The 24,156-nt window shown below is 45.1% G+C and overlaps 1 protein-coding gene across 1 annotated transcript in view; it reads right to left on the reverse strand.

Annotated features, from left to right (window-relative positions):
* Positions 1 to 6,516, reverse strand: part of dok1b (docking protein 1b) — a 79,644-nt gene extending 73,128 nt beyond the window's left edge. Inside the window, exon 1 of the mRNA XM_072577823.1 lies at positions 6,224 to 6,516. Coding sequence (XP_072433924.1) covers positions 6,224 to 6,280 — 57 coding nt within the window. The 5' untranslated portion in view covers positions 6,281 to 6,516. The remainder of the gene's footprint in view (positions 1 to 6,223) is intronic.
* Between the last annotated feature and the right edge of the window lie 17,640 nt (positions 6,517 to 24,156).

Consider the following 24,156-nt stretch of genomic DNA (forward strand, 5'->3'; position numbering starts at 1 on the left):
CAGCATCTATAGCTCTTTGTTTTATGCTTTAACAAATGTTCAGTCACAAACAGGTTGCATCAGTGCAAGCTTATTTTAATACACAGTACATGCAAAATTAACTTTGAAACACAATACATTAATAGTGGAACTATGTTTTAGATGCAAAGCACACGGCAAAAACTATCACGTGCAGGAAATCATCAAACATGCTTGCAAACCTTAAGCATATCTTAACCAAATCTTGCAATAGCATAATTTACAAAACTCATCATTTCCCTTTGTTAAACAGTCACTTATATATCACATCTCAAACAAAAATAGCGTTGCCTGGCCCTACCTCCTTTAATAATTCACTACTCCTTATGGAAACATGAAATCTCAACTTCCAAATGTATCATTGCAGCAAATTTGAGGAAATGGAAAGAAAACAAAATTTGCATCACAAAACAAAAAAAAACATCCAGGACAAAGCAGCCTATTTGATCGGCATCGCATCCACCACCTTTAACATTCACTCCTTCCACCACTGAAGTTCAGCAGCAATACCGTGCCCCTTCGACAAGATGCACTGCAGAAATTCAGCAAAGATCCGTAGTAAGCTTCTTCCAAACCCATTACCACTTACATCTAAAAGGACAAGGGCAGCACATACTTGAAACGTCACCACATGCAAGTTCCCCTCCAAGTCACTCACCATCCTCCTGACTTGGAAATATATTGCTGTTCCTTCACTGCAGCTGGGTCAAAATCCTGAAATTCCCTCCCTAAGGGCGTTGTGGGTCAACCCAAAACATGGACTGCAGCAGTTCAAGAAAGAAGAACTCCATTACCGACTCCAAAGCAATTAGGGATAGGCAATAAATAACTATGGTTTGGAGATGCCAGTGTAGGACTGGGGTATACAAAGTTAAAAATCACAACACCAGGTTTATAGTTCAACAAGTTTATTTGGGAGCACTAGTTTTCAGAGCACTGCTCCTTCATCAGGGGGTTGCATCATAGGACACAATTTATAGCAAAGGTTGTAACTGAAATTATGTATTGAAAACAACTTGGATTGTTTGTTAAGTCTCTCATCCTTTCGAATGGGCATGTTGGTTTCAGTTCTTTCATATGTAAATTCCAGAACTTTATCAAAAGTTACATTTTCAAGTGAACTTTAACAATAGAAGCCACGTTGACCCAGATAACGCACTGAAAGTGTGAGGTGCCCTGGGTGAGGTTGTCTGTGCCCCAGTGTTCAGACTGATTCTAATCTGTAAATCCCTTCTTTCAGCTTCTTTCATGGATTAATGCAGTTTTTGAGCAAAATAAAATGTAACTCTGCAAGTACAAATTCACCGTGTGGGAGTGGGAGTGGGAGTGGGAACCCAAGAGCGTCTGCGTGGCCATCCCCACAGGTACTGAACTTGGCTAGCAGCCTCTGCTCGGCCACTTTGCGTTCTTGCCTGCCCCAAAATCTGCCTTGGAGGATGGTCACCCGAAGGTCTGTGGTCGAACGTCCCGGACCGCTGAAGTGTTCTCCAACTGGGAGGGAACACTCCTGTCTGTTGATTGTTGTGCAGTGTCCATTCATTTGTTGCCGCAGCTTATGCTCAGTCTCACCAATGTAGCATGCCTCAGGGCATCCTTGCCTGCTGCGTGTGAGATAGGCAATGTTGGCTGAGTCACATGAGTACCTGCCATGTATATCATAACGGGGAGAGACTTTTGGTGCTCTGGTGCAGAGGGATCCAGGTGTACTCAGAAAGCTAAGTCACAGAAAACTAACGTGCAGACAACAAAGAAAGCAAATGGAATGCTCGTTTTTAGAGCTATAGAAATAGAATATAAAAGGCAAGGAAGTCTTGTTGCAACTGTACAAGATATTGGTGTAACTGCACCTGGAGCATTGTGGACAGTATGGGCCCCCTTATTTGAGGAAAGTGGTAGTGGCATTGGAGGCAGTTCAGAGGTGGTTCACTAGATTGATCCCAGGGCTAAAGGGTTTGCCGTGTGAAGAGAGATTGAACAGTTTAGGCCTATGCTCTCTGGAATTTAGAAGAATGAGGGAAGATCAATTTGAGGCATTCAAGATGATAAAAGGTGTGAATAAAATAGACGTGGAGCAGATGTTTCCTTGTGTGGGGCATTCTCGGACAAGAGATCATAGCCTTGGGATAAGGGGCAGCAAATTTAAAACAGAGCTGAGGGAGAAACTACTTCTCCCAGAGGGTTGAAAGTCTGTGGAATTCACTATCCCAAAATTGCAGTGGACGCTGGGACAATGAATAAATTTAAGGAGGAGTTAGACAGATTTTTAATTGGTGATGGGTTGAAGGGATATGGGGAGAAGGCAGGAAAATGGGGATGAGGGGCATCTCAGCCATTCAAATGGTGAAGCAGACTCTATGGGCCGAATGGCCTAATTCTGCTCCTGTACCTTATGAACTCCTAACCCTGTACTGACTGCTGGCTTTGGATTTCTCTCTTTAAATCTAAGCCAAATTCAAACCCAGAGCCTTCTGATTTAAAGTTGATCTGAGCAACAAATAACCTCATTGTTTGCGATTAGATTAGGTTACTTACAGTGTAGAAACAGGCCCTTCGGCCCAACAAGTCCACACCGACCCACCGAAGCGCAACCCACCCATTCCCCTACATAAATTCCCCTTTACCTAACACTACAGGCAATTTAGCATGGCCAATTCACCTGATCTGCACATCTTTGGACTGTGGGAGGAAACCTGAGCACCCGGAGGAAACCCACGCAGACACGGGGAGAATGTGCAAACTCCACACAGAGAGTCGCCTGAGGTGGGAATTGAACCCGGGTCTCTGGCGCTGTGAGGCAGCAGTGCTAACCACTGTGCCACCGTGCTGCCCTGTTGGTAGCATTCCCTCTGGAGTCAGAGTATTGTGGATTGAAGTCCCATCTTGAACTGTAATTCTATAATGCACAGTGATTCTTCACATGAGGGAGTTCAGCACTCTATCATGAGAGATCAAACTGAGGCCCAACAGCCTTCTCATGGACAGAAAAGGGGATAGCCTCCCCTAGTGTCTCAGAACAATTTTTTTTCTTGAACCAATATCACTTGAACAGATCTCATTATTTTTACACTGTTGTTTGTGTGACCATGGTTTGGGCGGCACGGTGGCACAGTGGTTAGCACTGCTGCCTCACAGCGCCAGAGACTCGGGTTCATTTCCCGCCTCAGCTGACTGTGTGGAGTTTGCACATTCTCCCCATGTCTGCGTGGGTTTCCTCCAGGTGCTCCGGTTTCCTCCCACAGTCCAAAGATGTGCAGGTCAGGTGAATTGGCCATCCTAAATTGCCCGTAGTGTAGGTAAGGGGTAGATGTAGGGGTATGGGTGGGTTGTGCTTCGGCGGGGCGGTGTGGACTTGTTGGGCCGAAGGGCCTGTTTCCACACTGTAAGTAATCTAATCTAAAAAAGGTTAGAGAAAAAAAACCTGCAGATACTGGAATCCAAGATAGACAAGCAGAAGGCTGGGAGAACACAACAGGCCAGACAGCATCAGGGAGGTGGAGAAGTCAACGTTTCAGGTATAACCCTCAATGGCTTGCTAAGTTCTCCCACGTTTCGTACATCAGAAGTGACAATAATTCGTATTTAGAAAGTTGCGGAGTATTTGGGGATTTTCCAAGGCTATAAAAGACACTAATTAAAGGCAAGTGCTTTCACCTACCATTAATAAAGTGGGTCCAGTTATATAGGAACTGTGGTTCAACCTGGTGAGTAACTAGTTAGGTTGGAATGCTTCAGGATATAGTATTAATTTGAGTCACAGAGGTGTTGCTAAACAAAAGCTAGAGGAATGAGGAGGAGCTTGTAAAAAAATTCCAAGAATTTTCCTCACCTTGGCAAACTTTGATGACTGTTTCTTTTTTTCAAGGCAGTCACCCCATAAAATGTTGCAGAAAGTTCAGAATAATGTAAACCACATTAAAAAGGGGGAAGGGGATGACATAGTGGAATTGGCATCCAATGTCCCAGACAAATACTGTGGTAACACAGATTGAATTTGAATTGAATTGAGTTTATTGTCACATATACTGAGGCACAGTGAAAAGCTTTGACTTGTGAGCAATACAGGCAGATCACAGAGTTAAGAGGCATAGATAAGTTTCAGATTGGAGGCCTATGACCAGCAGTATGCCAGAAGGATCAGTGCTGGATCCACTGCTTTTTGTTATTAATATAATTGATTTGAGTGTGAATATAGGAGGAACAGTTACTAAGTTTGCAGGTAACACCAAAATTGGTGGACAGAGAAGAAGGTTATCTCAGAGTTCAACAGGACCTTGATCAGATGGGCTGAGGAGTGGCAGATGGAGTTTCAATTAGATAAATATGAGGTGTTGCATTTTGGAAAGGCAAACCAGGGCACAACTTATACACTTAATGGCATGGGAGCATCGCCAAACAAAGAGACCTTGGATTGCAGGTTCATAGTTCATTGAAAGTGGAGTCACAGGTGGATAGGATATTGAAGGCAGCAGTTGGTATGCTTGCCTTTATTGGTCAGTGCATGGAGTATAGAAGTTGGGAGGTCAGGTTGAAGCTGTACAGGACATTGGTTTGGCCACTTTTGGAATACTGTATTCAATTCTGGTCTCCCTGCTATAGCAAGGATGTTGCAAAATTTGAAAGGGTTCAGAAAAGATTTACAAGGATGTTGGCAGGGTTGGAGGATTTGTGCTATAGGGAGAGGCTGAATAGGCTGGAGCTATTTCCCCTGGAGCATCAGAAGCTGAGAGGTGACCTTATAGGGGTTTATAAAATCATGAGGGGCATGGGTAGGGTGAATAGACAAGGTCTTTTTCCCAGGCTAAGAAAGTAGGTTTAAGGTGAGAGGGGAAAATATAAAAGGAACCAAAGGAGCAACTTTTTCATGCAGAGGGTGGCACATGTATGGAATGAGTTGCTAGAGGAAGTGGAGGCTGGTAAAATTACAGCATTTAAAAGACATCTGGATGGGTATATGAATAGGAAGGTTTGTGGGGGATATGGGCCAAATGCTGGCAAATGGGACTAGATAAATTTAGGATATTGAGTCAGCATGGACAGGTTGGACCAAAGGGTCAGTTTCCATGCTGTACATCTCAAAGATCTAAGGAGATGCTCTTCCAGCATCTCAAGACAATTGCTGAAGGTGACTAATAGTCAAACTTGAAAAATCAAACTTAAGAAGAATGGAAAAGAAGGGGGAATGAGATGTGCAATTCTAATCACTAACCAGTGACCATTCTGAAAATGCACTTGGGTATTGCAGGGGCCCTACAGATCCAATCCAACATAGACATCAATTTTTTTTTCCAAAAATGAATTTAAAATACAGTGCTCAGCAAAATGAAAATGACTACAAAGTCAGTGCATTGTCATAAAAACCCAACTGCTGTACTTTGGGGAAGGAAATGTGCTATTCTGAGCCATTCTGGGCCTCGATGTGATTCAGAACCACACCACTGTGCTGGACTCTGATCAGAACTTTGAAACGGTGTCGAAAGACCCTCAGTGATTCACAAGGGCAGCTTCCCCAGCACCACCACCAACCCCCACTCCCCACTGTCTGCTCATTTGGGACCAGGCTTAGATATTAAACACCCGCCTTGCCAGCAACAGCCACATCTGAAGGACAAGCAGCCACTAGTCTACCACTTCCCCCGCCCCCAGTAACCCCACAGTATCCCACAACAGAAACCCCCCCACACCCCCGGAGCTGAGGGGCAAATCATAAACACAGCTTTCAAATTGGTCTACAGAGCAGAGATGCCACTCTTAAAATGGAATGTTATCACACCTTCTGTAACTAACCCCCTTATACCCCCATCCTGAACCGAGCACCAAAACATACCACTTCCCTTTGCACATTCTATTGTCCATTGGATTAGTAATTATAGAACAGGGAAAAAAGTTAAACTCCAAACACTTTTCCACAAATCATTTCTGGAATCAGCTGATCTTCTTACTTTCAGCTCAAAACCTCTTGTCAAACATTACGGAAGTATGTTACAATGAGAGGGAAAAGGTCCACAAATAATGCATTAAAATCTGCTATAAAATGTCATGCAAAATAAATGGACAGAAACAAAGTAACACGTTCAGCGGATCTGCTTTTAAAGACAACAGCGCACCCAGCAGTCGACGCTCCCCGACCTCATTTGTCCCAAGTAACAACTTCATAAGCCAGTGAGTTGAAATGTCAATATCAATAAGTGGCAATTAAAGCCCTTACCTTGCCGAATTTAAGTAGCAAGACATACAACTGTCCCTCTTTAATGGCTTTGTCCATCTTCCAGTCTCGTGTCTCTCTCTCTCTCTCTCTCTCTAACCCACTTCTCAAAACAAACCCGTATTCTGAAGTTTCTCCTCCAAACTTCCGTGCATTTGCTACTTCCGCATCGTCAGGCCAGTAAAAAGCATCCACTTTGAAACTAGTTTTGTTGGACCGCTTTTTGGCTGGGATTTTTGTGGCTGGTTTCAATACCTCCTCTTCCTCCCACCCTGTAGCGCGACTCTAGCCCTGTCCCTCTCTCCTCTGGAAGGCTGGTTTGAAACTGAAATACTGGGCGGGGTTGTCCCTCCCACAATACTCCCCTCTGTTTCAAAATAGCAACCTTGCCTTCCCCGTCTGAATACAATTATTGCAAACTCCTTTATTTTTAGGTGCATGGCCCACAGTGTACACGTTAGGGGCGGTTCGAGATGCTAAAATATCAGGTTTCAACGCTCCAGATTTAATCTGGAATGGATGGTTTGAAAGAAAACGAAATGAAGTGGATTAAATACGTAGAAAAACAGAACGTGGAACAGCATGGGGAGAGGGATAGGATTTGTTTGATATCGTAGAACCAGTACTGGAATAATACGAATTGGTTTAGTTCAGATTGTTGGTTTTTTAAAATTTTTTTATTTTTTATTTTTTTTCTTCCCAGCACCCATGGTGTGTGTGTGCAGGTGTGAGACACAGTGAAAGACACAAGGTGTACGAATCTTTATTCAATTTCCACCACCAGGAAGATATGAAAAACACCCAGGTGGCCAGTGACAAGCACTGCCCTTCACATCAAAGGGCAATGCTGTGTGGTCAAAACAGTGAAGGGGAGGGTAGGGACTAAATCAAAATAGAGTTGGAGAGGGAAATAATGCACTCCACTCCCTGCGGCACCCACCTCTCCCTGAACGACTCCAGGGTGTCGGTGGACACCGCGTGCTCCTTCTCCAAGGACACCCGGGCTCTAACGTAACCCCGGAAGAGGGGCAGGCAGTCGGCCCTAACGACCCCCTCCATGTCCCGCTGCCTGGACCTGTTGATGGCCAGTTTGGCCAGGCCCAGGAGCAGACCCAGATTGTTGGTTTATTTTTTTTTTCTTTTTTTTTCTTTTCTTCTTTTTTTTTGACATAATCTCCTGTTTATTTTTTTTATATTTAACCCCCACACTACCGCCTAAGTGCGGTAGTGCTTATTTTTATTCCCCAGCACCCATGGTGTGTGTGTGCAGGTGTGAGACACAGTGAAAAGACACAAAGTGCACGAATCTTTATTCAATTTCCACCACCAGGAAGATAGGAAAGACACCCGAGTGGCCAGTGACAAGCACTGCCCTTCAAACCACAGGGCAATGCTGTGTGATCAAAACAGTGAAGGGGAGGGTAGGGATCAAATCAAAATAGAGTTGGAGGGAGAAATGATGCACTCCACTCCCTGCGGCGCCCACCTCTCCCTGAACGACTCCAGGGTGTCGGTGGACACCGCGTGCTCCTTCTCCAAGGACACCCGGGCTCTAACGTAACCCCGGAAGAGGGGCAGGCAGTCGGCCCTAACGACCCCCTTCACGGCCCGCTGCCTGGACCTGTTGATGGCCAGTTTGGCCAGGCCCAGGAGCAGACCCAGATTGTTGGTTTATAAAGACATATGATACCAATAGCATGGGTTCAATTCCCATCACTGGATTAAGTGTACTATTAAGGACTGTCTTCATCTGAGATCTGGTGGCCCTCATGTTAAATCACCACCATTAATATGAGAGCAGCACCTTTGGTCTGATACAACACAACAACTAGAACAATAGGCTGAATGGCCTCCTCTTCTTTAGGCACTTTGATACTAAGAACTGGGAATTTTTTTTTAAAATCCAACAGGGTTTATATTCCATGTAGGAAACATGAGAAACGTTAAGTGTGTAGGAGGGTATGTAGTGTGTCAACAGCTGGAGCATTCCAAATGACTTCAAAGAATGGCTGAAGGCAAAGATTGCTGAGGTTCAGGAGGATATTGTGGGGCAGTCACATTCACCCCCCGAGCAAGCTCAGGGAGCTGATAGCCTCCCCCCGTGCCTCATTCTGCTGTTTGTGATATATAGACAGAGAAAACATTGTCTGATTTGGAGAAGTTGAATGAGTGGGTAAATGCAGGACAGATGAAGTACAACATGGATAAATGTGAGGTCATTCACTTTGGCAACAAAAACGGGAGGGCAGATTATTACCTGAATGGTGATAGGTCAGGAAAGAGAGGGGTGCAACAAGACTTGGGTTTCCTTAAACAATAGTCACTGAAAGTGAAGAAGGCCAATGACATGTTGGCCTTCAAAACAAGTTGTTTCAAGTACAGGAGCAGGGATGTCCTACTGCAATTGTACAGGATCTTGGTGAGACCACACCTGGTTTTGGCCTCCTTATCAGTGGGCAGATGGTCCATCAATGGAGGGAGTGCAATGAAGATCTCCCAGACTGATTCCTGGGACAGCAGGATTGAGGTAAAAAAGGAGACTGATTCAGTGAGGATTATATTCTCTGGAGTTTAGAAGAATTAGTTGGGAGGAGAGTAAATTCTCATGGACACCCATAAAATTCTAATAGGGATAGATGGGATAAACACAAGAGGATATTCCCAATGTCTGGGGAGTCCAGAACCTGGGGTCACAGGCTAATGAAACAGAGTCGGCCATTTGGGATTGAGATGGGGAGAAATGTCTTCACAGAGTGGTGAGCCTGTGATATTCACTACCACAGAAAAGTGCTGAGGCCATAAAATTGAATGTTGTCAAGAAGGAGTTAGAGTTCTTAGAACTAAAGAAATCAAAGTGTACAGGGGAGAAAGCAGGAAGAGGGGACTGAGTTGGGTGATCAGCCATGATCATATTGAATGGTGGAGCAGGCTGAATGGTCTACTCCTGCTCCTGTTTTTGATGTTTCTGTATCTATATTCCCATCCCAGTGGTTCAGAATTAGCAGCTCCCCCAGCCAAACTGTTCCAGTACAGCGAGGTAAAAACAATGACTGCAGATGGTGGAAACCAGATTCTGGATTAGTGGTGCTGGAAGAGCACAGCGGTTCAGGCAGCATCCAAGTAGCTTCAAAATCAACGTTTCGGGCAAAAGCCCTTCATCAGGAATAAAGGCAGTGAGCCTGAAGCGTGGAGAGATAAGCTAGAGGAGGGTGGGGGTGGGGAGAAAGTAGCATAGAGTACAATGGGTGAGTGGGGGAGGGGATGAAGGTGATAGGTCAAGGAGGAGAGGGTGGAGTGGGTAGGTGGAAAAGGAGATAGGCAGATAGGACAAGTCCGGACGAGTTATGGGGACAGTTACTGAGCTGGAAGTTTGGAACTAGGGTGAGGTGGGGGAAGGGGAAATGAGGAAACTGTTGAAGTCCACATTGATGCCCTGGGGTTGAAGTGTTCCGAGGCGGAAGATGAGGCATTCTTCCTCCAGGCGTCTGGTGGTGAGGGAGCGGCGGTGAAGGAGGCCCAGGACCTCCATGTCCTCGGCAGAGTGGGAGGGAGAGTTGAAATGTTGGGCCACGGGGCAGTGTGGTTGATTGGTGCAGGTGTCCCGGAGATGTTCCCTAAAGCGCTCTGCTAGGAGGCGCCAAGTCTCCCCAATGTAGAGGAGACCACATCGGGAGCAACGGATACAATAAATGATATTGGTGGATGTGCAGGTGAAACTTTGATGGATGTGGAAGGCTCCTTTGGGGCCTTGGATAGAGGTGAGGGAGGAGGTGTGGGCTCAGGTTTTATAGTTCCTGCGGTGGCAAGGGAATGTGCCAAGATTGGAGGGTGGGTTGTAGGGGGCGTGGACCTGACCAGGTAGTCGCAGAGGGAATGGTCTTTGCGGAAGGCGGAAAGGGGTGGGGAGGGAAATATATCCCTGGTAGTGGGGTCTGTTTGGAGGTGGCAGAAATGTCGGCGGATGATTTGGTGTTTGCGAAGGTTGGTAGGGTGGAAGGTGAGCACCAGGGACGTTCTGTCCTTGTTACGGTCTGAGGACAGAGGTGCGGGATGTAGACGAGATGCATTGGAGGGCATCTTTAACCATGTGGGAAGGGAAATTGCGGTCTCTAAAGAAGGAGGCCCTCTGGTGTGTTCTGTGGTGGAACTGATCCTCTTGGGAGCAGATCCGGCGGAGGCGGAGGAATTGGGAATACGGGATGGCATTTTTGCAAGAGGTAGGGTGGGAAGAGGTGTAATCCAGGTAGCTGTGGGAGTCGGTGGGTTTGTAAAAAATGTCAGTGTCAAGTCGGTCGTCATTAATGGAGATGGAGAGGTCCAGGAAGGGGAGGAAGGTGTCAGAGATGGTCCAGGTAAATTTAAGGTCAGGGTGGAATGTGTTGGTGAAGTTGATGAATTGCTCAACCTCCTCGCGGGAGCACGAGGTGGCGCCAATGCAGTCATCAACGTAGCGGAGGAAGAGGTGGGGAGTGGTGCCGGTGTAATTACGGAAGATCAACTGCTCTATGTAGCCAACTAAGAGACAGGCATAGCTGGGGCCCATACGTGTGCCCATGGCTACCCCTTTGGTCTGGAGGAAGTGGGAGGATTCAAAGGAGAAATTGTTAAGGGTGAGGACCAGTTCGGCCAAACGAATGAGACTGTCGGTGGAAGGGTACTGTTGGGGACATCTGGAGAGGAAAAAACGGAGGGCTTGGAGGCCCTGGTCATGGCGGATGGAGGTGTAAAGGGATTGGATATCCATGGTGAAGATGAGGCGTTGAGGGCTGGGGAAACGGAAGTCTTGGAGGAGGTGGAGGGCGTGGGTGATGTCTCGAACGTATGTGGGGAGTTCCTGGACTAGGGGGGATAGGACAGTGTTGAGGTAGGTAGAGATGAGTTCAGTGGGGCAGGAGCATGCTGAGACAATGGGTCGGCCAGGGTGGTCAGGCTTGTGGATCTTGGGAAGGAGGTAGAACCAGGCAATGCGGGGTTCCTGGACAATAAGGTTGGAAGCTGTGGGTGGGAGATCTCCTGAGGTGATGAGGTTCTGTATGGTCTGGGAGATGATGGTTTGGTGATGGGGGGTTGGGTCATGGTCGAGGGGGCAGTAGGAAGAGGTGTCCTCGAGTTGGCGTTTGGCTTCAGCGGTGTAGAGGTCAGTGCGCCAGATTACCACTGCGTCCCCTTTATCCGCTGGCTTAATGGTGAGGTTGGGATTGGAGCAGAGGGATTGGAGGGCTGCGCGTTGTGAGGGTGAGAGGTTGGAGTGGGGAGGGAGGTAGACAGGTTGAGGCGGTTAATGTCCCGGCGGCAGTTGGAAATGAAGAGGTCGAGGGTAGGTAATAGGCCAGCGCGGGGTGTCCAGGTGGATGCAGTGTGTTGGAGGTGGGCAAAGGGGTCCTCGGAAGGTGGGCGGGAGTCCTGATTGTGAAAGTAAGCTCGGAGGTGACGGAAGAATTGTTCGATGTCACGGCGTGTATTAAATTCATTGATGCGTGGACGGAGGGGGATGAAGCTGAGTCCTTTGCTGAGGACTGATCGTTCGTCCTCAGTGAGTGGGAGGTCTGGAGGGATGGTGAAAACTCGGCAGGGCCGGGAGCTGGGATCTGGTATGGGTGTAGAGCTGGAAGTGGGGGCAGAACCTGTAACTGGAGTGGGTGTGATGGTGGGCGGAATGAGGGTGGAGTCATGAGCAGGGGTAGTGTTCCCCTTGGGGTTCTAGGGGGTGGGGATAGTGACAGTGGGGTCTGTGGGGGGCATGTCAGCAGAATGCAGGTGAGTGGCGCTGGTGGGGGCGCAAGTGGTGGTGACCACGGCAGTAGGGTTGGCGGAAGTTACTGAGCATGTGGTATCAGCGATGATGTGAAGGGCAGAAGTGATGTCAGGTGTGATGCATGAGGAATTGTGAGGGGTGGAAGTGGTTGTGGGAGTGGCCATGATGGGGGCAGAAGTTCCAGTGCAGCTACTAAATGAGCAGTTTAGCATAAACATGTCCTGTCCACCTTGACAAATCCAATTTGACCAATTGCCTGCCCTCCAGTCTATTTTTGATCATCAGCAAATAGATGGAAGGTGTTGATAACAGTGTTATCAAATGACACTTGCACACCATTAACCTGCTAACCAATGCTCAGTTTGATTTCCTTACACAAAGCCACTTGGTGGTAGACCATATTACTGTGCAGCATTGAGCAAAAAGGCTGAATTCAAGAGGCAAAGTGAGCTGAGAGCATCTGACCTTAATATGAAGGCAGCATTTGACAAGAGTGCGTCATCAAGGAACCCAAAAGGAGCAGAAGTCAATATTGAATTGGGAGAATCATTCCACTGATTGGATTCCTAGAACAAAGGAAGATAGTTTGTTATTGTTGGAGGTCAAACATTCTCAGTCCCACAATGTCACTGCAGGAGTTCCTCAGGACAGTGTCTTAGGCCCACCTATCTTCAGCTGTTTCATCAATGACCTTTTCTCCATCATGAGGTCAGAAGTATGGACATTTGCCAATGGTTACACAATGTTCCGCACCATTTGCTGTTCCTCAGGTACTGATGTAGCCTGCAGGTAATATGTTGTGGGCAACATTCAGGCTGAGAAGCGTAGCTTCCCTACAGCGTGGAAGCAGGCCATTCAGCCCATCAAGTCCACATTGACGTGCTGAAGAGCATCCCACCCAGATCCATCCCCCTTACCGTATCCCTGTAACCTTGCATATCTCTTGGTTAATCCACCTAGCCTGCACATCCCTGGACTCAATGGGCAATTTCCCATGGCCAATCCACCTAACCTGCACATCTTTGGACAGTGGAAGAAAACTGGAACACCCAACAGAAACCCACGTAGATACAGGTAGAATGTGCAAAGTCCACACAGACAGTCACCCAAGGATGGAACTGAATGCGGGATCCTGGTGTTGTGAGGCAGCAATGGTGACCACTGAGCTAACATGACACTTGAACAGATAAGTGGCAGCTCCTGTGCCTGAGAGTATCCATCTCCAAAAAGAGAGAACCTAACCATTCCATCTTGGTTCTGATTGGCATCATCATCACTGAATCCCTCACCATCAATATCCTGGGATCACCATTGACCAGAAAATGGACTATCCACATAGATAGGAGAAAGTGAGGACTGCAGATGCTCGAGACCAGAGTTGAAAGATGTGGTGCTGGAAAAACACAGCAGGACAGTCAGCATCCAAGGAGCAGGAGAATCGCCATTTTGGGCATAAGCCTGAAGAAGGGCTTATACCCGAAACGTCGATTCTCCTGCTCCTCGGATGCTGCCTGTCCTGCTGTGTTTTTCCAGCACCACATCTTTCAACTCTATCCATATAGATATTCTAGCTATGAGAGACTGCAAATTCTAGAAGAAGTCATTCCCTAATTGTCCAAAGCCTGCCATCCACATGCAAGGCAAAGTCAGGACTGTGGTGGAATAAATTTCACTTGCCTGAATGTCTACAGCTCCAACAACTCTCTCAAGACATTTCGCACTGGATAGCACGCAAAATTATATTGTATCTCAGTACATGTGACAACAGTAAATCAAATCAAAAACCATCCAGGACAAATCTATATGGTTGCGTTTCACCACCAATGCATAGTGACAGCAGTATGTGGCATCTACAAGGTGCACTGCAGCAACTCACCAAAGATCCTTTGACAGCACATTCCAAACCCATGTCCTCTACCTATAGCACATGGACTGGTGTGGGTCAAGAAGGCAGCTCACCACCACCATCCTCAAGGGCAGTTAACAATTGGAGAACAAATGCTGGCCGGACATTGATGCTGTGAAGGTGAGTGGTATTGGGGGCGTTCCGCCAACTCACCCCTCCTAAATCTGGCCAAAAACCATTGATGTTGTTTACCTGATAAAGAGCTCTGGCCCAAAACGTCGATCTTCCTGTTCCTCGGATGCTGCCTGACCTGCTGTGTTTTCCAGCAACACACTCTCAATTTCATCCCCAAGCTCTCCAAACCTCCATGAGCTTTGTGTCCCTCTAATGTTGATCTTTCGTGCATCCTATCCTTTTCGGCTCACATTTGATGATGGTGATATATTGGATCAGACACATTGTGTCTGATTTTGAACATTGTAGATTTTGAACTGGCAAAGGTACACACTTATATGAAGGAACTTGCAGTTTTATAGTGACTGACATGGCATTCTGGTTGAGACTTACTCAAAAATCGCTAATAAGTTAGTCAGATACGATTTGTGTTTCATTTTCCAAATGTGCGGCTATTACTTCCTTAATAATTAATGTTACCAGGACTGGAGGATTTGAGTTATGAGGAGAGGCTGGATAGACTGGGATTTTTTTCACTGTAGCACAGGAGGGTATAGGTTTCAGTGAGAGGAGAAAGATTTAAGAGGGACCTGAGGGGCAATCTTTCACACAGGGAGTGGTTTGCATGTGGAATGAACTGCCAGAGAGAGTGTTAGATGCAGGTACAGTTACAACATTGAAAAGATACGTGGACAGGCACATAAATAGGAAAGATTTTAAAGGATTTGGGCCAAATGCAGCCAAAAGAACAAAGAACAAAGAAATTTTACAGCCCAGGAACAGGCCCTTCAGCCCTCCAAGCCTGAGCCGATCCAAAAGTACTGTCTAAACCTGTCGGTCTATTCCTAAGCATCTTTATTCCTCTACCCCCCACCTACTCATGCATTTATCCAGACGCATCTTAAATGAATCTACCGTGCCTGCCTCTACCACCACTGCTGGAAACACGTTCCAAACGCCCACCACCCTCTGTGTGAAGTACTTGCCACGTGTATTCCCCTTAAACTTTCCACCTCTCACCTTGAAAGCATGACCTTGAAAGGGATGGGTTTAGTTTGGGAAACTTGGTCAGCATGGACAAGTTGGACCAGAGGGTTTGTTTCTGTGGTCTATAAATTCAGACATGCCACAGCACTTTACAGTCAACATCTAACTGTTGATGTGTAGGTACGGTTGGAACATGGGATGGAAAGCACTCAGGATGTACAGCAAGCATCCGCAAACAAACGATCGGTGTTAGTTATGTTGATTGAAAGATAAATAGTGGCAATATTGCCTTTACCACCTCAAAGGAAGAAGGCACCTGCCAGTTCCCCTCCAAGCCAGTCACCATCCTGACTTGGAAATATACTTCCGTTCCTTCACTGTCTCTGGGTTAAAATCCTGGAATTCCCTCCTTAACAATATTATGGGTCAGTCTACAACTCAAAGCAGTTCATGAATGTTGCTCTCACCACCTTCTCTAAGGATGGGCAAGAAATGCTGGCCAAGCCAGTGATGCTTGCTCTCCATGAAGAATATTTTTTAAAATGAACACCAGTGAGACATTGTCTTTTCCTTCAAACGTACGGCAGCACCTTTCACATTCACCCAAAAAAAAAAGAACGAGGCCTCTACTTATTCCATTAAGGCAACATCTTCATTCAACACTTCCTCAGGACTGACTGGTGCCAGGAGCATCAGCCTACGTTTTGTGCAGATGAATAATAGTTGCTTAAAAAGAACAAAGAAACCCATTTTAAAATCAATTTTTAGTCAAAATGATCTTCAAGGTTCTTGGAATAGCATATTTGTATTCTTCCCAATGCACAGCATTGAAAGAGAAAAGTGGATAAATGGAATTCAGAACATGGCTTGGATTATGTGATCAAATCTGTGTTAGAGGACTCAAACCTCAAGTTTGTTATTTGGAGATAGGAACATACTAAAGGATAAAAGGGAGGATGTGTGAATAGGGGACCGAGTTGGATGATAAGCCATGATCATATTGAACGGTGGAACAGTCTTTAAGAGCTTAATTCCTGATGAAGGGCTTTTGCCCAAAACGTCGATTTCGCTGCTCGTTGGATGCTGCCTGAACTGCTGTGCTCTTCCAGCACCACTAATCCAGTATTTGGTTTTCAGCATCTGCAGTCATTGTTTTTACCTTTAAGAGCTTAATGCCTACTCCTGCTCCTGCATTTCTATATTTCTAGATTTCTATATTTCCAGATCATAAGAAACATCAAATTTACTTTACAAAGCACGACTAATGACGTACTAAATTAAAGGGTAATATTCACCATAAAACTCATGCAAAAATAGTTCAAGTTGAATGGGTTAAGATATAGCAAGGTTTTCAAATTCTGAGGGTGAGAGAATAGAGTGTATAGGGAACGGAATCATTCTACAATTAAACACAGGCAGGGTACACAATGAAAGAGAAGAAATTGCCACTTAGAAATACTAATAAGTAGAGAAAATTTAGAGAAAAGGTGGGTGTGGAGGGGAATGGTATGGGGGGACAAAGGGAGGGGAAGTGGAAATATCTTCAATGTTAATTTATATTAAAGGTACTCTCATGTTAAAATTGGCACTGCAGGGAAGAGATTTTAACAATTACATGACTAGGAATACAGATCCAAAATCAGACCACATAGACTATTCAAATGAACACAGAGAATGGATTTAGAATTTAGATTTAGATTTTATTGTCACGTGTACTCAAGTACAGAAGAACAGGAGTGCAGTGAAAAGTGTAGAATGTCACCATACATTGTACCATCTTAGGTACAAAGGCACCTACATGCAAAAAACTCAGGTACAAAGTAAAAGAAACAAAGTTAAAAGGTTGAACATTACAGATGTTCATAGAATAAGTAGAAAAAATGAAATAAGGTAAAAGTCATTCTTAATATAAACTAGAAAATTAAAGGAATAAAGTTAAAAGTTCAACAGTCTTTGATGAGTGCTTGCTGGAGCCCTGGTCTCCTCCACTTATCTTGTTCTCTGGTAGACCTAAGCTGCTGTTCTCGTTGCCGTAGCAGATACATAGACCATAGAACAATACAGCGTAGTACAGGCCCTTCGGCTCTCGATGTTGCACCGACCTATGGGACCGATCTGAAGCCCATCTAACCTACACTGTTTCATTATCATACATATAATTATCCAATGAGCATTTAAATACCCTTTAAGTTGGCGAATCTACTACTGATACAGGCAGGGCATTCCATACCCTTACTACTCTAAGTAAAGAACCTACCTCTGACATCTGTCCTATATCTATCACCCGTCAATTTAAAGCTATGTCCCCTCGTGCTAGCCATCACCATCTGAGGAAAAGGAATCTCACTGTCCACCGTTCCTAATCCTCTGATCATCTTGTATGTCTGTATTAAGTCATCTCTTAACCTTCTTCTCTCTAATGAAAACACCCTCAAGTCCTTTCCTCATAAGACCTTCCCTCTGTACCAGGCAACATCCTGGTAAATCTGCTCTGCACCCTTTCCAATGCTTCCACATCCTTCCTATAATCCAGCAACCAGAACTGTATGCAATTGAATTGAATTGAATTGAATTTATTGTCACATGTACTGAGGCACAGTGAAAAGCTTTGTCTTGCGAGCGATACAGGCAGATCACAGAGTTAAGTAGCATAGATAGTAAATAATAGGTAAACAGTGGCAAAAAACAAAAACACAGGTATAGGCAAATGTTAAGAGTTTTTGAGTCCATTCAGTACTATAACAACAGTAGGATAGAAACTGTTTTGAAACCGGCTGGTGCATATGTTTAGGTTTCTGTACCTTCTCCCCGATGAAGATACCCCAAGTGCAACCATACCAGAACTTTGTACACCTGCAACATTACCTCATGGCTCTGAAACTCAATCCCTCTAACTATAAAAGCTAACACACCATATTCCTTCTTAATAGCCCTATCAACCTGGTTGGCAACTTACAGGGATCTATGTACATGGGCACTGAGACCTCTCTGCTTATCCACCCTACTAAGAATCTTGCCATTAGCCTAGTACTCTGCATTCCTGTTACTCCTTCTAAAGTGAATCACTTCAGTTTTCCAAATTAAACTACATTTGCCACGTCTCAGCCCAGTTCTGCAGCTTATCTATGTCCCTCTGTAATCTGCAACATCCTTCCACACCGTCCACAAATTCACTGACTTTTGTATCATCCACAAATTTACTAATCCATCCTTCTATGCCCTCATCTAGGTCATTATAAAAATGACAAACAAAAGTAGCCTCAAAACAGATCCTTGCAGTACATCTCTAGTAACTAAACTCCAGGATGAACATTTTCCATCAACCACCACTTTCTGTGCTGACTATCCCTAATCAAATTATTTCTTTCTAGATGATTATAAATCCTACCTCTTATAATCTTTTCTAACAGTTTACCTACATCTGAGGTAAGGGTCACTGGCCTATAATTACCAGTGTTGTCTCTACTCTACTTGAACAATGGGACAACATTTGCTATCCTGCAGTCTTCTGGCACTATTCCTATTGACAATGATGCCAAAGGCTCTGCAATCTCCTCCCTAGCTTCCCAGAGAATCCATCTGGCCCAGGGGACTTATCTATTTTCAAACTTTTCAGAATTGCTAACACCTCCTCCTTATGAACCTCAATTCTGTCTAGTCTAATAGCCTGTATCTAAGTATTCTCCCTGACAACATTGTCTTTTTCCTGTGTGAATACTGACAAAAAATATTCATTTAGCGCCTCTCCTATCTCTTTGGACTCCGCACACAGCTTCCCACTACTGTCCTTGACAGGCCCTAATCTTATTCTAGTCATTCTTTTATTCCTGACATAGCCAAAGAAAGCTATAAGGTTTTCTTTGATCCTATCCGCCAATGATTTCTCATGTCCCCTCCTGGTTCTTCTTAGCTCTCTCTTTAGGTCCTTCCTGGCTAACTTGTAACTCTCAAGTGCCCTAACTGATGTTTCATGCCTCATCTTGACATAAACCTCATTCTTCATCTTGACAAGAGATTCAACTTCTTTAGTAAACCAAGGCTCCCTCACTCGGCCACTTCCTCCCTGCCTGACAGGTACATACTTATCAAGGACATGCTGTCGCTGTTCCTTATTCTAGCTCCACATTTCAATTGTGCCCAACCCGTGCAGTTCTCTTTCCCATCCTATGCGTACTGGGGGTCTCCCCCATCACTCGCTCTGCCCGCATTGCGCCATGATGTCGTCACTGCCGCTGAAGTTATCCTCTCCAATTCTCCTCCTGCTGCCTCTGGAACATGCCCAGGCCAAGAGACCTCCATGGACCATCAAAAGGCTCCCACTCTGGGCCGAGAGACCACCGCAGGCTGCTGAGAGACACATCATGTGGGGAGGTCACCTCCCTGGGTCCGCACTGAGGCTGGGAGAAGAAAGAGGAAACACAAAGAGAGAAAAGATAAAGAGAAAACAAAAGAAGAAAAAACAGTTGGAGCAGATGAGCTCCCACTGAAGCATCCTATTCCGCTAACATCTTGAATTTACATGGAGTTTATCAAACAAAACTTGCCCAAATTTCAAACTATGTAGGCTTTGGAATGTTTTGTCTCTTTTAATTCGGGCAGGACCCAATTTAATTCTAATTCATTCACAGCATGTGGGCCTCTCTGGCTTGACCAGCATTTATTCCCCTTTCCTGATTTGCCCAAAGGACAGATAAGAGTCATAGAGTCATGGAGATGTATAGCAAGGAAACAGACCCTTCTATCCAACCCGTCCATGCTGACAAGATATCCCAACCTAATCTAGTTCCACCTGCCAGCACCTGACCCATATCCCTCCAAACCCTTCCTATTCATATACCCATCCAAATGCCTTTTAGATGTTGCAATTGTACCTCTTCCTCTGGCAGCTCATTCCATACCCATACCACCCTCTGTGTGAAAAAGTTACCCCTTAGGTCTCTTTTATAACTTTCGTCTCTTACCCTAAACCTATGCCCTCTAGTTCTGGACTCCCCAAACCCAGGGAAAAGACTTTGTCTATTTATCCTATCCATGCCCCTCATTATTTTGTAAACCTCTATAAGGTCACCCCTCACCCTCCGACACACCAGGGAAAACAGCCCCAGCCTGTTCAGCCTCTCCCTGTAGCTCAGATCCTCCAACCCTGGCAACATCCTTGGAAATCTTTCTGAACCCTTTCAAATTTCACAACATCTTTCCGATAGGAAGGGGACCAGAATTGCACGCAATATTCCAACAGTGGCCTAACCAATGTCCTGTACAGCCGCAACATGACCTCTCAACTCCTGTACTCAATACTCTGACCAATAAAAGAAAGCATACCAAACGCCTTCTTCACTATCCTCTCTCCCTGCGACTCCACTTTCAAGGAGCTATGAACCTGCATTCCAAGGTCTTTTTGTTCAGCAACACTCCCTAGGATCCTACAATTAAGTGTATAAGTCCTGCTAAGATTTGCTTTCCCAAAATGCAGCACCTCGCATTTATCTGAATTAAACTCCATCTGCCACTTCTCAGCCTATTGGCCCATCTGATCAAGATCCTGTTGTAGTCTGAGGTAACCTTCTTCACTATCCACTACACCTCCAATTTTGGTATCATCTGCAAACTTACTAACTACATCTCTTTTGCTTGCATCCAAATAATTTTGCAAATGACAAAAAGTAGAGGACCCAGCACCGATCCTTATGGCACTCCACTGGTCACAGGCCTCCCGTCTGAAAATAAACCTTCCACCACCACCCTCTGTCTTCTACCTTTGAGCCAGTTCCGTATCCAAATGGCTAGTTCTCCCTGTATTCCGTGAGATCTAACCTTGCAAACCAGTCTCCCCTGGGGAACCTTGTCGAATGCCTCACTGAAGTCCATATAGATCACATCTACTGCTCTGCCCTCATTAATCCTCTTTGTTACTTCTTCAAAAAACTCAATCAAGTTTGTGAGTCAACCACATCGCTGTGGATCTGGAGTCAAATGTAGGCCAGAACAAGTAAAGATGACAGTTTTCTTCCCTAGAGGACATAAGTGAAACAGATGGATTTCTTCCAACCATTGACAATGGTTTCATGGTTATCATTAGACTTTACATGTAGATTTTTTTATTGAATTCAAATTCTATCATTTGTCCTGACAGGATTTGAACCCAGGTCCCCAGAAATTAGCTGAGTTTCAGGATTAATAGTCTGTTGATAATACCATTGCCTTCCCTTAAATTTCAAATTACACACATCCTTCAGGGTGGGGGAGGGGTATTTGGACCTTACATAGAACATAGAAAAATACAGCGCAGTGCAGGCCCTTTGGCCCTCTATTGCGCCGATCCAAGCCCACCTAACCTACACTAGCCCATTCTTCAGCGGTTTTACAGCCAATCCCTCAACACGGATTCAGGGATGTCACTTTCTGACCAGGATGTGCAGTAAGTAATCTGAAACTTGCTTCAATACCCCTGTGAGGTCCCATCTCATTGAGAAAATGATTGGCTAATATTAGGGTGTAATGTCTTTCTCGAATGTGGCAGGCCATACAGTTTTTCTCACTCATCTGTGTTTGTGGATATTTAGTTTCTATGAAGGATGGATGGCTTCAGTTAGAGGGAGAGACTGGAGAAACTGGAACGGTTCTCTTTAGATTCTTACAGCAGCGAAGGTTAAAGGGTGATTTACTGGAGGATAATGGAAGGCTAAGATTGAGTGCAAGGAGAAAGTGAGGACTGCAGATGCTAGAGAATCGATGAAGGGCTTATGCCCGAAACCTTGAATCATCTGCTCCTCAGATGCTGCCTGACCTGCTGTGCTTTTCCAGCGCTACACTTTAACTGAAATTATGTGTAGTTTTGGGCCTCACATCTCAGGAAGGATGTACTGGCCTTGAAGCATGTTCAGAGGTGGTTCACAAGAATGGCCCCAAGATTGAAAAACCTAACATATGAGGAACATTTGAAGACTCTGGGTTTATACTCAATGGAGGTTAGCACTGCTGTCTCTCAGTGCCAGGGACCCGTGTTCAATTCCAGCTTTGGGCGACTGTCTGTATGGAGTTTGCACATTCTCCCCATATCTGCGTGGGTTTCCTCCAGGTGTGCCAGTTTCCTCCCCCAATCCAAAAATGTGTAGGTTAGGTGAATTGGCCATGCTAAATTGCCCATAGTGTTCAGGGATATGTAGGTTAGGTGCATTAGTCAGGAATAAATATAGGATAGTAAGGGAATGGGTCTGGGTAGGTTACTTTTTGGAGGCTCGATGTGGACTTTTTGGGCCAAAGGGCCTGTTTCCACACTGTATGGATTCTTTGAGGAGGGATCTAGTCAAAACATACAGAATACTGAATGGCCTGAACAGTGTAGATGTTGGGAAGATGTTTCCATTGGTAGGAGAGACTAGGACCCATGGGCATAGCATTAGAGTAAAGGGAAGACCCTTTAGAATGGGGATAAGGAGAAACTTCTTCAACCAGAGAGTGGCGAATCTATGGAATTCACTGTCACAGAAGACTGTGGAGGCCAGGTCACTGAACATATTTACAATTGAGATGGATAGGTTCTTGAGTATCAAGGGGGTCAAGGGTTGCAGGGAGAAAGCGGGAGAATTGGGTTGAGAAACTTATCAGCCATGATTGAATGAAGGAGCAGACTCGATGGGCTGAATGGCCTATTTCTGCTCCTATGTCTTATGGTCTAACATGGGATGAACATAGAAAATCTTTCTACACCCATGGATTAATAATGATAGGAAACAGACCAAAGGATAATTGGTGCAAGAATATCCTTTATTGTCACGCATGTTCAAGTACAGAAGTACATGGAAATGTTTTACAATATCACCTCTTATGGCACCATCTTTGGTGCAAGTACCTAGGTACAAATCTTAGATACAAAAGAATAATAAAGAGAAAAGTAGTTGCATTTTACATAACAATGTTTAAAGAATAAGTTAAAAATAAGATGTAGTTAAAGTATTGACATTCCAATCAGATAAAAACAATTCAATTCAGTGGTTAGCACTGCTGCCTCACAGCGCCAGAGACCCGGGTTCAATTCTGCCTCAGGCGACTGTCTGTGTGGAGTTTGCACATTCTCCCCGTGTCTGCGTGGGTTTCCTCCGGGTGCTCCGGTTTCCTCCCACAGTCCAAAGATGTGCAGGTTAGGTGAATTGGCCATGCTAAATTGCCCATAGTGTTAGGTGCAGGGGTAAATATAGGGAAATGGGTCTGGTTGGGTCGGTGTGGACTTGTTGGGCCAAAGGGCCTGTTTCCACACTGTAAGTAATCTAATCTAATCTAAAGGCATTTGGATGGGGAGATGAATAGGACGGGTTTGGAGGGATATGAGCCGGGTGCTGGCAGGTGGGACTAGATTGGGTTGGGATATTTAGTCGGTTGGACGAAAGGGTCTGTATCCATGCTGTACATCTCTATGACTCTATTATATTACAGCAGCTCAGTGCAGGGGCAGCTCAATGAGGTCTGACCGCCTGCACCAGACCCCAGTCCTCAAATGTTCCTGCTCCACTCCAAGCCTCCAGTCTGCTCCATACTGGCTCTCAACTGCTCCACAGTAAGTTCCAGGGCTGTTTCACCAGCGCAGCCTTCGTCTGGGATTCGGTCCATGTATTGACTGCTGAACCAGAGGGAGATAACATTTCCTTTACATGGCAAGTTGTAATAACCTCGAATGAACTTTCTGACTTTAATTTACAACCTTTTTGCATCGCTTTTATTCTTTCTCCACTATTGAAAACCACTTTGTCTTTTACACTGAGCGTCAATACCAACACCCTTTTCTCCTCCTTTGCTTCTGTCAAAAATATTTTAAGAAGTCTATTTCCCAACACCTTTCAGTTCTGTAGAAATGTCATTTCAAAATCCAAACTGTTTCTCTCTCCACATATGTTGGCAGACCTCCTGAGTTTCTCCAGCAACTTGTATTTTGTTTCATGTTTCCAGCATCCACAAGTATTTTATATCTATTCCTGACAGAGTGGTGGAAGACTTAATAATAACATTCAAAAGGAAATTAAATACTTGAAAAGAAATGGCTATAGACCATTGGTGGGATGGGAACAAAAACAAAGAGCTGGAGAAATTCATTTGTCGAGAGAGAAACAGAGTTAATGTCTCAAGTTCGGTGACTCCATGTCAGAATTGAAAACAGCTGAGTTGAGGCGGTGTTTACGG

This window comes from Chiloscyllium punctatum, chromosome 1 (genome assembly GCF_047496795.1).
Source record: "Chiloscyllium punctatum isolate Juve2018m chromosome 1, sChiPun1.3, whole genome shotgun sequence".
Lineage (NCBI taxonomy): Eukaryota > Metazoa > Chordata > Chondrichthyes > Orectolobiformes > Hemiscylliidae > Chiloscyllium > Chiloscyllium punctatum.